We start from the raw sequence: 12,948 nt of genomic DNA on the forward strand, positions 1-12,948 counted from the left end.
AATCCGGCATATTGGCACCCTTACCCTTATAAAGTCATCATCTATTGGCCTCTTGGGGGTACCTCTAAAAATTATTTGCATATAATCATATACACAAAAGGTATTGAAGTTAAATGTGATTATCTCCTAGCAATGCTCATAATAGTTTCAGGAAAAGATGAATAGTTAATGGCTTACAAAGATGGATTAGACCCTGGTTGTTTTGTGTTTTGAGAACCGATTGCGAGTCCAAGACTATGTTTTATTCAAACAATCAGTTTTGGACACACAATCGGTTCTCAAAATAGAAAACAAACAGACTTAGCGTTCCATTTGCAAATTAGACTAATTAAAAACAAGAGTTGCCAGGCAATTTCACGGTGACTAGTCCGTTTGGTGAGCAACAAAACTGCATAGGAAGGGCCCACCATTTTACACCAATGGGTTGGGTCCAGCCATCTCCACCTAAAAACATGAAAATGGTGGGGCCCACCATTTTACAGCCATGCATTAACGCATAGCCTGGGCCAGTAATGCTAGTAAGATTAGCAGCAAATAATGTTTCTAGGGAACCAAAGAGGGCTACGTGAATAATACACATTACCACTAACATAAACTCTGTATTACAGAACGAAATAATCAATTACCTGCCTCTCCATTTGGGAAAACGAAACAGAAGAATGAATGAAAGGAGGACATAGTATAAAGTGAAGCAGAAGAATTCCAACAAGCCCACACTCATAATAAACGATATAAGAGATTACACCCACAATTTCTTCATCATACAATTCTAATACACCATTAATAAGAAATTTCTCACAAGAATCATTGCTCCCCCCAGAAACCTATAATATGGTACAGCACTGGTTCGTTTTTTTAGCTTGCTTGTAAAACATCTGTTCAGGAAACAGGTCACTTTATCAGTATCAATGAGTATAGCATGTCTGATGAATCAAGAGCACAGTTTTAATTTTTGTAGATAACCCATTCACTAATATGGTTCTAACCATCTGTTCGGTCGGTTGTGAATGCACAAGTAGAAGAAACATGGTAATGATCGAAATTCGAAGTGTAAAGATGTAATTGTCAAAGGGGAATGCAAGAGGACAAGATATGTAAATGGGAAATGATATTTCCACCCCCTTTCCCAGAAGTTCCACCCCATTTTGTTTGCCTTTCCTTGCAAATGACTGCATTTTGACTCCTCTGACTTTTCATGAAAACTAAGTCATTTCCTGGAAAAGACAAGTAGAATGCTGGAAAAGGGGGTGGAAGTATCATTTGACTGTGTAAAATACATGCGAGGGAGTTTGCATTGATGTAATCCATACACGGGGAACATCTATCACTGCCATAAATACGCAAAATGACACATCTATACTGGATCCAGCTATACTAATAGTACATGTGTAGTATATAAAACTTAGCATCTCATATAACATATAAAAAAATTATATAAAGAAAGCATGTAATTATCGTGATGCTCCGCAAATACAATGGCTTAAGAGGGTGTGTATCCCGGACGGACACAATGATCACGGTGAATGTGACCACGGAGGCAATGGGATAGCTGTGATTTTGGATTGTGGAGGCAATGGGATAGCTGTGATTTTGGATTGTGTATTTGGTTTTTCCTTTCCATGTAATCTCATGGGGGACATCTTGTCCCTACGGATTGTAATCCCTAATTTGGAATAAAATTGTTATTTTTCAAAAAAAATTATCGTGACGTGTAATGGAAATGCATCTCGGGGCAAGTCAGCATGACAATTAGGAAGAAGACTACGTGTAACCCTCTCCCTTCTTTGGTATCAACACCTTTCCATTTACTTAAATACTTTATCATATATCTCATTCTTTTATAAACAAATTTTTAAAGGTTATTGATATCTGCACTACAATGCTTTGATAATTGCACTCACTCATCTTGTCTTTTATTATTTAATGAACAGTCAAAGGTCATTACAATTGCAAAAAAGCTCTCAAAAATCCAATTAAAAAGGCAATACAGGGTTAGTTGTTGCAATTATCAAAACATGTCAGAGCCAATATCAGTGGCCTATTTAAAATATAATACATCTTTAGGTATTACCTAGCGTCAGTCTTCAGTTTTCCAGGATTGCCATGTCTGACACAAATGTGCCCATTACCATCACTAACACAAGGTCAATACTAAGTGTAACTTATATAGAATGTGAGGAGACCGCAAGACACTAACTATATAGCAATTTAAGAGAAGAAAATCGTTTGTAGGTAGGTGACTCTTCTAATAGACTGTTTAAGCTTAAGAGATCAAGCCCAGGGCAATGGAAGTTAGCTATGTTGTATTACAAATCATTGATCATAGTAGAGAGTTTGTACCCTTAGGCATATCTCATGAAAGTGCCAATGCTGAAACAAACACCTTGGCAAGAGAATAGACCGATTGGAACTTTGGATTAGAAACTGTTTTCCTCTCTTGTAGTCGCTTGTGGTGTAGTGTAATTAATGTGCTTGTAGCTTTTTTTGCAATGGGGTCACCTATATTTAATCAATTTAACAAGGGCATGTTTGGCAACCATGGAAAATTATTCCATAGAGTATCAATGGGGCCAGTTGTGAGAGATGGGCAGACAGGTAGAGAGACTTGTGAGAGTGGGAGTGAGGGGAGCATGAAAAGTCCCCAGAAACAGGAAAGGGTAAAAGCCATTTTGAAGTAGCGTATTTGTTTTCACTGCTTTTCGGGGATTTCTCATGTTATCCTCATGCTCTTTCCATTCATGGCCTTCAAAGTCTCTCCCTCTCCCTCTCTCTCCTCAGCTCTTCTTTTCCAGTTGGCCCATGAATAGTCACTGAAATAATTTTTCATGGTTGCCAAACATGAAACATGCCCTAAATTTGACTCGTATTTCAAGAAAACCCATATGTGCATGCATGCATGCATGTAATGGATGGAAGTGGACATGGATGCATATGCATATAAATACCTGAGAGGCTGCACTCAGATCTGAACTCTTCTCAACTAAGCTATCCAACTTCTCACCTCGTGCAAGCACACTGTCAATGGTTTTATGCTGCATCAGATTTATAAAAAATACATTAACAAGAACATTCAACATCTTTACCCACTCAACCAGTAAATAGGAATACAAGAACCTCCAAAGAGGAAACTGTAACCAAACAAACCCTATATCGTTTTCTTCTTTTATATTTTATAATTATCTGAGATGTTTTATAATAAATATTGCAAGTCAGTTTCAGTATACGTACAAATGATCAGTTATATGAAAGCAGAATTCACATATGGGTGGCCCAGTGCACGAGCCTCCCGTCTGGAGAGGGCTAGATGTACCAGCCTTACCCCTGCTTTGCAGAGAGGCTGTTTCCGTGACTCGAACCTGTGGCCACGGGGTCACAATGGAGCAACCTTACCATTGCACAGGCTCACCCTCAATAAATAAAAATGGGAGCAGATATGATCTCACAGTTTAGATATTTGTACTCCTCTATTTAAACTTCTTTGACTGGATGTCAACTCGTTGAGAAATTTAACAATCAATGGCAGAATTTTAAACAAACAAAGATTGCATATATCAGTTCTCATAAAAATTACTAGGAAACAGGAATTGAGCGGATATTAACCAACTGCTTCAATATGAGTACTAAAATGTGCCCATTCTCAAACATCAATTAAAATGCTAAATTGAGAACAGTAAGAATCTAGCAACCATAGTGACAAAATTTGCCTCCGGAATGTCAGGAAGTGTAAATCTCGAGAGATTTAATTTTGTTTACTTTTGGGTTTATATCAGGCAAATACTAGAAAAATAGAATATTTAAAAATATACCATAAAATTATTGCAATATTATCACGATATTTTTTACAATAAATGATCAACATAAGAATATCACGTCATGTTTTTTTTAAGAGAATGGATGGGGGTGTCGGAGGGTTCTTGTTTCTCTAGTAGTAAGAGGGTAAAAGCTTCAGCATGTTTTGAACTAAGTAGTAAGAGTAAACATGATGTAACCAGAAAATCAGGGAACATACAGCACCGAAGCAGAGGGTAAAAGCTCACCTGAGAACTTTTCCCACCTAAATCCTTACCCGATTAAATTTCAAAATGAAATCAAAATCATGTCTTTGTATTTTTGACAAATATTGCATAATTTATTATAGAGAGAGAGGGATACAAGGAGGGGACAATCTATCAAAGAGGGACAAAAACAGCAGCAATAATCCTATAATGACTGATAAAACAATATGGGGATGGGATAAGGAACTCCAAAAAACCTGTCTGATCTCCTTATGTCTCTTTGATGCCATATTTCTAATTAGCCAAGTAATCTTTGGCTCATATTTGATGCAAGTGAACAACTAGAAATCCATCAAAAGTAGAAAATTTGCTACAAAATTGAATAATCATACAAACAATCAAACAAGTCTTCAAAAACAATGCTAGAGAATTAAACCGACAATAGATTTGATTAGAAGATGATCATCAAAGAAAGGTACACCCCAAAATCCAAAATGTAATACTCGTAGAAATTCATTAACCTCTTAAAAAGTGAATCAAAACTTCACACGCACGCGCGCCCGCACTCACATACATAGAGGGATTTGCTACGGACATCACAGAAGGCATTTTGCACTCACTGTTGCATGAGAGAGCAGCCATGTAGGCTCACTTTTCAACAGATTTTGTCTTCATTTAATTCATCTGATGTGGCTGCACTTCAGTTCATCACCCACATCTTCCGGAGAAGGGGCCAAATTAAACGAAACAGACTGTTATCATGGAGAGGCAACCCACATTTAGGGACTGTCACTCTTCGGATCATTGCCCTCATCTTCCAGAGAAGGGACCTTTCCATTTCTAGGTAATCAACCTTGAAAGAGGACCTGCGGTTGGTGCATCTCCATAAAACAGCCCTACAGCTGAAATTGAGGAAGTGGTATGTGCTACATATTTCTATCTCTGAAAGAACCAGCTCTTTCAAGTTTTCTATCCCAGCAGGATAAAGCCTTTGGCCATGTAGATTACGAAGCAATCTGCAATTCATCATTACCAATTTTTCAGCAATCATTTAGGCTTCGTTCAGTGATGACCCTTTGGTGAGAAACCCTCGGAGACGATGTGGTGAGAAGAAAACGAAAAAGGAAAGAATAAAAGAAAAAATCGCTCTGTTGCAAATTTAGAGAACGAAAAAAAAAAAGCGAGATTGGAAACCCCAGATTTATGAAGGAGGCGAGAGGAGCAGTAGCATCAAACTTGTTGAAGTTTCCTATCTAGAGAGTTGTGATCGATTCCCAAATTTGTTTAAGGATGAGTTCATTGGAGGCAATGACGAGGCCGAGGTATCCATCTTCGCAATCATCACCGGTGGTGGAGACACAGAGGTGCCAAGAGACGTCGCAGATGGAAGACGGAAAGGGGTTGGAAGCTTCTTGGTTTCCCACTGATTGAAGACAGAAAGAAGAGGTCGTGTGTGCGGCTTGCCGGAGGAGGGTTGCAAGTTTCTTGGTTTCTTATTTGAGCTCGGTGCAGTCCTGCTTGAAGGGTTGGGCTTCGACAGCGACTTTTGTTAACTGGTCTACTAACGGATGAGAGAGAGAGAGAGAGAGAGAGAGAGAGAGAGAGAGAGAGAGGGCCTTACCGTCGTCGATTTCTGCCACTTGTGAAAGACGGAAAGGGGATGGAAGAATATGCTTGCCACGTCAACCGACGGGGAAAGCCGATAGATTTCACCTTGGCACTGTGGCGGCAACTAGGGGTGTTCATTATTCGGTTAAAACCGAATAACCAAACCGAATTGGTTCGGTCGGTTCGGTTCGGTTTTTTTCCATTTCGGTTCGGTTTCGGTTTTTTTTTTTGGCAATTCGGTTATTCGGTTTCGGTTTCGGTTTCGGTTATCTCCAAAAAACTTCGGTTAACCAAAATAACCGAATTAATGATAAAAACCATTATTTTTTCAAAAAAAGATGTGATATGGGCACTCCAAAGGATGATCGAAACCGTCCATTTGATTGATCACAACTTAATTAGGTTGTGCTCAAAAAATCATTTCGATTGGATCATCCTAGCCCTCCGATCGAAACAAAGATTTTGCTTTTCTCCCACTATTCGGTTATTCAGTTTATTCGGTTATAACCGAATAACCAAAATTTTAATCGGTTCAGTTTCGGTTCGGTTTTCTAAAATTTCGGTTCGGTTTCGGTTACCGAAATTTGATAACCGAAATTATTTCGGTTATCAAATTTCGGTTATTTCGGTTCGGTTATAACCGAATAACCACCCCTAGCGGCAACCAAACAATCAGTCAAAGGGGTTTTGACGGAAAAGGTCATTGTTTTCCCTCCTTTTCCGCAGCAAGTGCAACAACCAAACACTGCCTCAAGGATGAATGCCACTTTGAGTAGCATCTCGGATCATTCTTATGATAACCCTTTTGCCATCTCCTTTGATCTTGTCGAGTAATGACTATGTCTTTGTTCAGTTAAAGTTTTGACCATGCCTTCGACATACCTTCCTATCCTGCTTGTTATTGACGTGTTTGCAAACCTTCAGAATCAAGCTTTGTGTCACACGTCGGACTGTTTGTCATGCATGCAAGTGTAGATACAACTCTGAAGAATCATACAAGAGTACGTGTTAATTTCTCTTTTCTTTAACTTATTCACTTTTCTCTCCCTTTTTTAGTACTTCTATGAATTTTCTCTAATTTATATTTTTTTAATGGTAATTTATATTTGTTTCTAATTTCATGCTTCTTCATTACAACTATTAAAGGATAGCTACGCAATTCTCCCATGAATAGAAAAATTCAAACTTCTAGAGAAAGCAATCACACCCGATTTCTGAAACTAACATGCATGTGTCAAGGCATATCACTAACAGCGAGAGCTCGAGACCAATATGGAAGAAATTCAAAGATGAAAGAACCACATCGAACATAACATAAAAGTATAGGTTTGCATTGGTCACAAAAGTATAACCAACTACTTTATTTTCTACCCAAAAGAAAACATGGAAGCAAGTCACACAGAAAGGACAAATAATAATACAAATAGAATTAAGCTCAGGCAAACTATAATTGCACACTCACGATAATAATTTTTGTTTCGTCCAAATCCCTCTGAATTTTCAACAACTTATCAGCTTCTGCAGGGTCCTGAAAGAAAAATTAGAGAAGTATTTTTCTTGTTACTTCTTGTGAAAAAAGCAGTCATATTTGAGACAGATTTGATCCATAACAAAGGTTTAACGGGATGAAATGTAAGTGAAAAATGAACAAACTGATCCTTACCAGTATTCACATCTATAGTCGTAGCCACTAGCCAGTGCAATGAGAAACAAGAAACAAGACATATACCTGAAATTTTGTGAGAGCTTCATTCAAATAGGGCCATGGTTGAGCAGCATCTTGCTGTACTGTTCTCCAAGATTCCCTAAAATTCTTCTGATACTCATCTAGCACCTGCCAAAATATTTTAATTAAATCAGCATTCCATAATATCAGTTGAAAAAAACCTTCGCGCAATTTTTTATGGCATAATTAAAGCATAAAACACTATGAAAATGAATTAGAATGCAAGTATACAGGCTTGTAATAGTAAGGCAAGCAAAACTAAACTTATCAATAATTATCAATGGAATCGCTAAACAATCTGTTGTTTAAAGGTCAACACCAAGCTGTGTTGCACATACGTTGACATGGATTCGCATAGGACATGGCAGAATTCGTCTTGTGACTGTGTCCCAATGAATTCCGATTTTTAGGTACAAAACCAACAAGTCATTAGGTGACATATCAGTGTCAAAATCGCAAGCAACATGGAAATCTTCATTAAAAAAAAGAAAATTACAACAGAACGTTAATCAAGTCATATTTAAAAATAAAAATTAAAAATCAACTTATGGATAGATGTGTACGGTGTACCATTAAAAAAAAAGTTATGGGTAGATGTGTAGCATTTTAATAATGCAAGTTGGTGATTAGAGTTAAAGGAAGATCCGAAACAGAAATGCAAGAAGAATTCTGAGGAAGAAGCACTAAAAACGATTCCGACGCAGGAAAGTAGGGTTCAGTACCAAGTAAAACAAAGCCAAATTCTAAAGATGCAATGGTGGCAGATAAAGAAAACACTAAACAGGAATTGGATAGCCAATAAATAAATTTATGCAACAGCAATCTACATCCAATAAATAAATGTATACAACTGCAATATACACCTTCAGTTATGCAGCCAACTGACACTACAGCTGCAGATTCCATAATATATGAAATAGTGAAAATTCAACGCTACTGGAACCTGAATTACCTGGTTGAGAAGAGAGAATGCACTTCGCACGGGATAATGGTCATCCATAAAGGCCAAAGCACAGAGACCATTTCTGTTGTAAGCATGCACCTTGTATTCTGAACACAAATTGGAAGAAAAAAATAATTATGGGTTGACCTTCTCATCTAAAACATAGAAACAATGCCATGAAAGAAAGAAATATCTATCTATATGTCTATCTAGCCATGTATAGCAGACCCAACAATCATTTGTAGTAAAGATAAAGTAAAGGGTTATGCAGGTTATGCATCAAGAATCACAACTCATGATATCCAAATGCAACTTGAACTCTGGTCACTAAAAAATTCCAAACCAAATATGATAGAAAGAGTGAATGAAACTAAATAGGTAGCTGAATGCAAGGTTTCAAATTTCGGTTTCGAATCCCGTTTCGGTCCTACGGGAAAACGAAATTTCAACCCGAAATCCCGAAATTTCGGCCGAAATCAGATACTCGAACCGAAAAATCAGGACTTTGAATCGAAATTTTAAAAAAGTTGGCACGAAATTTCGTCCGAAATTACCGTTCGTCTTCAATTTCTGAAATTTTGGTGAGCTTTGCTGAAATTTTAGGTGTGCAATATTTTGATAAGAAATTTCGGTAATTTTCCCGAAATTTTGGGGATTTCCCAAAATTTCGGTAATTTCGCCCTACATTTCGGTGAAATATATTACTGTTTCGGATTTGTTGCATTTCGGTTTCTGTGTCAACTGAAACCCGAAATTTCGGATTTCGGTCGAAATTTAAAACCTCGGCTGAATGTTCAGTGATCTTCTCAAGTGCTTATACTTTAAGGGATTCTATGTGTAAGGAGTGCATCAAAGATCAACTCAAATAAAGAACTCCATCACCTGAAAATACTAATAAAAATAAATCTTCCTTTTTTTTTGAATGGTTAAAAAAAATCTTCCATATCCATAAACTTACAAGAAAATGGTGAGTTTACATTTCATCCAATTCTCAATCCAGACAACATTTGTATGCAGTACAAATGCATTTATGTAAAGTTGTACAGAGTTCTCTCACCTAATTACATTTGTGTATCCAAAGAAAAACATCTATCATACATACATGTTATGGCGTATATGATGTAGCTATAAAGCAGTAATTGTAGGATTATGCATTTTAGATTTGCGGGTGTTTGATATGTGCATGTTAGTGGTGTATATAGGGTTAGAGAGTGCATCCATGACAATAACGTCTGCCTTGTTTGGCTGTTTAATGGGTCGCATTTTACCCGATTTATTTGGTTTTAGAATCCAAGATCAGTACATCGAGGAAAACTGAAAGGTCGAGCTTAAGAGTGCTTTTTTGAGCTCTTTCAACTCATTTTCGATGGTTAGTTGTATACAAATGGCTTTCTCTTCCTATTATATGGTTATGGGTTACATGATTTAGGCTTGTGGGTTTTAGTTGTTGATGATGTGTCTTGTAAGTGGGCAAATTGGTTGATGATGTGTATCTACCTTTGTGCTTGCATTTAAGTAGTTAAATTGCAATGAAAATGTAGCGAATTTGCAACCAAAACAGAAATTTCTGTTTCAAGAGAGTTATAGCTCCTCTCGAATTGAACCGATAGGAGATCCAATTGAACCTTTTCTTTTTCCATCTTTTTTCCTTTTTTATTTGTATTACTGCCAATTAGGCAGGTAGCAATCTATGAATTAACAGAAAATGGACAGGATTCAAGATAAAATCAAGTAAAACCACACAATCCCCATTTAAAAATCCCCAATTACCAGAATGCAACAAAAAAGAGGTTAGAGTTAGGGTTAGGGTTATCTTCCCCGAATCAAACGAGAACCATCAAGAATTTCTCTAAAACAATAACAATTACATTTGTGTATCCTAAGAAAAAGAATAAAAAATAAAAAAACCTATGAATCAGCAGAAAAAAAGCCAGGATTCAACATAAAATCAAATAAAACCACACAATCCCAATTTAAAAATCTCCAATTACTGGAATGCAACAAAAAAGGGGTTAGGGTTAGGGTTATATTCCCCGAATCAAACGAGAACATCAAGAATTTCTCCAAAACAATAACAATTCCATACACATAAAAAAAACATAATTAAAAGAAACTGAACAACAAGAATATGAAAATTGAAACCCTAGAAAGATCTGATTAACCTTCGTGCTGGACGGAATAGCGTTGGCCTGGGGGAGTTCTTTGAGCAACAGTACGGCTAACAAAGAGGATGAATTCTTTGGCACCTGTTCTTTGGAAATATCCGAATTGGGTAAGATCTGATGCGTTTGCGAGAATGATGGGATCAGATCCTGAATTGCATTTCATAACTAAAAGAGCTGTGATCTTCATTTCTTTCTTTCTCTTTCTGAACTTCGAGATTTTAATGGAGATATTAAAGAGGTAGATCTGTGAGATCGCTTTGGTTATACGCAGATCCGAGTGAAAAACAGAACAGAGAGGAGAAAGGAAAACAAGAAAGGGGAAAATGTTGAAAAAGAGAGTAGGTTTAGAGAAGATTTTGTAAGTTCGTATAGTCAAGTATTTATACGGTGTAAGTACGTATAGTATAGTATTTTTAAAATGTACTGTATGGGCTTATACGTTATACCATAGGATGATCCCAACCCTCTGATCTGTACAGGAACTTACCTCTCGAGATCGGAGGGCTAGGATAATCCTATGGAAATTGGTGTTTGGTCATAACCTATTTACGTTGTGGCCCATCAAATGGACGGTTTGGATCATCCTATGGTGTAAGCCGTATACTGTATATTTTGAAAAATGCTCCGCTATACAGGCTTACACCATCAAATGGACGGTGGGTGAATCAGGAATGTTGATCTGATGGCCCACCACAAGGGCACGCCACTGGGTCCAGGTCACATTCTGAACAAAACAAAAAAAAGAAGCAATGGCTTTGGATCCATTGCCTTTGATCCAACGGTCTAGGATCTTCTAATGAGGTTGTGGGACCTAGGTAAAAGTGCAAGATTTGTGATAGATAACTAGATTCGTGGAGGATCAGTGTCACTACTAGAAGAATGCTTGAGTAGGGTGATTACTAAGGCATAGTGGGTCCCATATTGGTTTGATCCTGACCCTTCATTTGGCAGATCATGCTTTCGATTCTAGGTTTGCTTGAGTGGCGTGATTTGGGCATATGAAATCTAGAGCAAAAGCTATTAAATGAATGGATCAGATCAAGCAAAGGTAGAGCAAAGTCTCTTAGATGAACGGTTTAGATCAATTTTGGGTGGGACCCACAATGTTGCAGTAGGTGCACCACACTATATTATAATGAGGCGCATCGTGAAAAATATGACTCCTTACTTAATAGACACGCCTCCATTTCAATGGTGTTTTTGACCAACGAGAAGAAAAGTTCAACAGCGACAAAACCACTATGAATAAAAAGAGGTATCAATGCTAAAGAAGGGAAATGTTATCAGCACTACTGTATTTGATGAGGGCACTCCTCACTTTATTAATAGTACGGTATGGACCGCACCGTAGGATGATCCAAACCGTCCATTAGATGGGCCACAGCCTAAATAGGTTGTGCCCCAAAAATCATTTCAATAGGTTGAGCCTAGCCCTCCAATCTGAATGTTATAGGGTTGATCCGAGAACTCCCATCAAAATTAAACTTTAACCATCCTTCGGGGGGAGGCATCCACTGCGGTGTGAAAAGGTGAGTGGTTTTGAAGCCTTTTCTCTATATCAGAGCTAGGTTTCTATCCTGGGAACTGTGGGTAGTCCATCCTATTCTTCTTAGTTAGAATGCAAGTCTTAGAGAAAATCTACCGGATATGGCTCAAAGACCTCTTGTAATTGAGCAAATTTTTTGTCTTCAGCCTTTTCCGCTTTTCAATCATGGAATTTGAGGAAAAAGGGCCGCTCGCTGGACTGAAACAATTCATACTCGAGGTTTGGTTGTCTTAAACAAGTGGCATCCATGGGAATATAAATCTTCATCAGATGGACACCTCCAAAGTGTTGATCCCTCCCCCCCCCCCCCCCCCCCATCCCAAAAACAAAGAAGAAAAAATACAATTTGTAGGAGCTGATTCAAGTGTGGAAAAACAAATCCGGAGCCCCTTGCTAAGACCTTGTTTATGGTCTCAAAGATGCTTGATGATGCTTCAGACTGATCCCCTCTATATATAGGGGAATTAGGATCAACCTATTGAAATGATTTTCGGGGCACAACCTATTTAGGTTGTGGCCCATCTAATTGACGGTTTGGATCATATGGTGCGGGCTATACCGTACTTTTAATAAAGTGAGGAGTGCCCTCATCAAAATACAGTAGTGCGGATAACATTTCCCCTATCTTCACCCGAAAGAGAATCCTCTTTTTTTTCATATGTGGTTGGGAATAGAGTTAAGACTCAGTAGATAGGGGTGTCAAGGAATCCACTTTGGGTCGAACCTACCTTTGTGGCTAAGTCCTGGTTACGATCCTATTAGGTCCTTTTCCTACTTTGTGTCTGGGTCAAGTTCTATTTCAAGGGATTTGCTAGAGACCATCGTAGATGGCATTTCGCGGGCTGGCTGTTGCATGAGAGAGCAGCCACATATGCTCACTTTTCAACAGATTTTGTCTTATTCATTTGATTCATCTGAGGTGGTTGCTCTCTCATGCAACAGCCAGCCTGCGAAATGCCTTCTCC

At 38.0% G+C, this 12,948-nt stretch overlaps 1 protein-coding gene across 1 annotated transcript; it reads right to left on the reverse strand.

The window, feature by feature from the left end:
- Positions 1-562: 562 nt before the first annotated feature.
- Positions 563-10,787, reverse strand: LOC143855032 (VAMP-like protein YKT61). Its single transcript, XM_077365226.1, has 6 exons — positions 10,435-10,787; positions 8,282-8,379; positions 7,333-7,437; positions 7,066-7,131; positions 2,946-3,032; positions 563-875 (listed from the first exon to the last, which is right to left on the reverse strand). The coding sequence occupies exons 1-6, from the start codon at positions 10,622-10,624 to the stop codon at positions 825-827; spliced, it is 597 nt and encodes a 198-aa protein (XP_077221341.1). The 5' UTR covers positions 10,625-10,787; the 3' UTR covers positions 563-824.
- Positions 10,788-12,948: the final 2,161 nt, after the last annotated feature.

The sequence above is a fragment of the Tasmannia lanceolata genome, unplaced genomic scaffold (assembly GCF_043159265.1).
Source record: "Tasmannia lanceolata isolate RefF3 unplaced genomic scaffold, GAP_Taslan_0.1 ptg000002l, whole genome shotgun sequence".
NCBI classification, from domain to species: domain Eukaryota; kingdom Viridiplantae; phylum Streptophyta; class Magnoliopsida; order Canellales; family Winteraceae; genus Tasmannia; species Tasmannia lanceolata.

What these genes read in the sequence shown, in the direction of transcription:
- LOC143855032 (XM_077365226.1), bottom strand. Translation starts at nt 10,624, where the DNA reads ATGAAGATCACAGCTCTTTTAGTTATGAAATGCAATTCAGGATCTGAT. An exon ending in ACGAAACAAAAATTATTATC is followed by an intron (nt 3,033 to 7,065) that starts GTGAGTGTGCAA and finishes AATCTGATGCAG; the next exon opens with CATAAAACCATTGACAGTGT. An exon ending in ATCTGAGTGCAGCCTCTCAG is followed by an intron (nt 876 to 2,945) that starts GTATTTATATGC and finishes TTTCCTGAACAG; the next exon opens with ATGTTTTACAAGCAAGCTAA.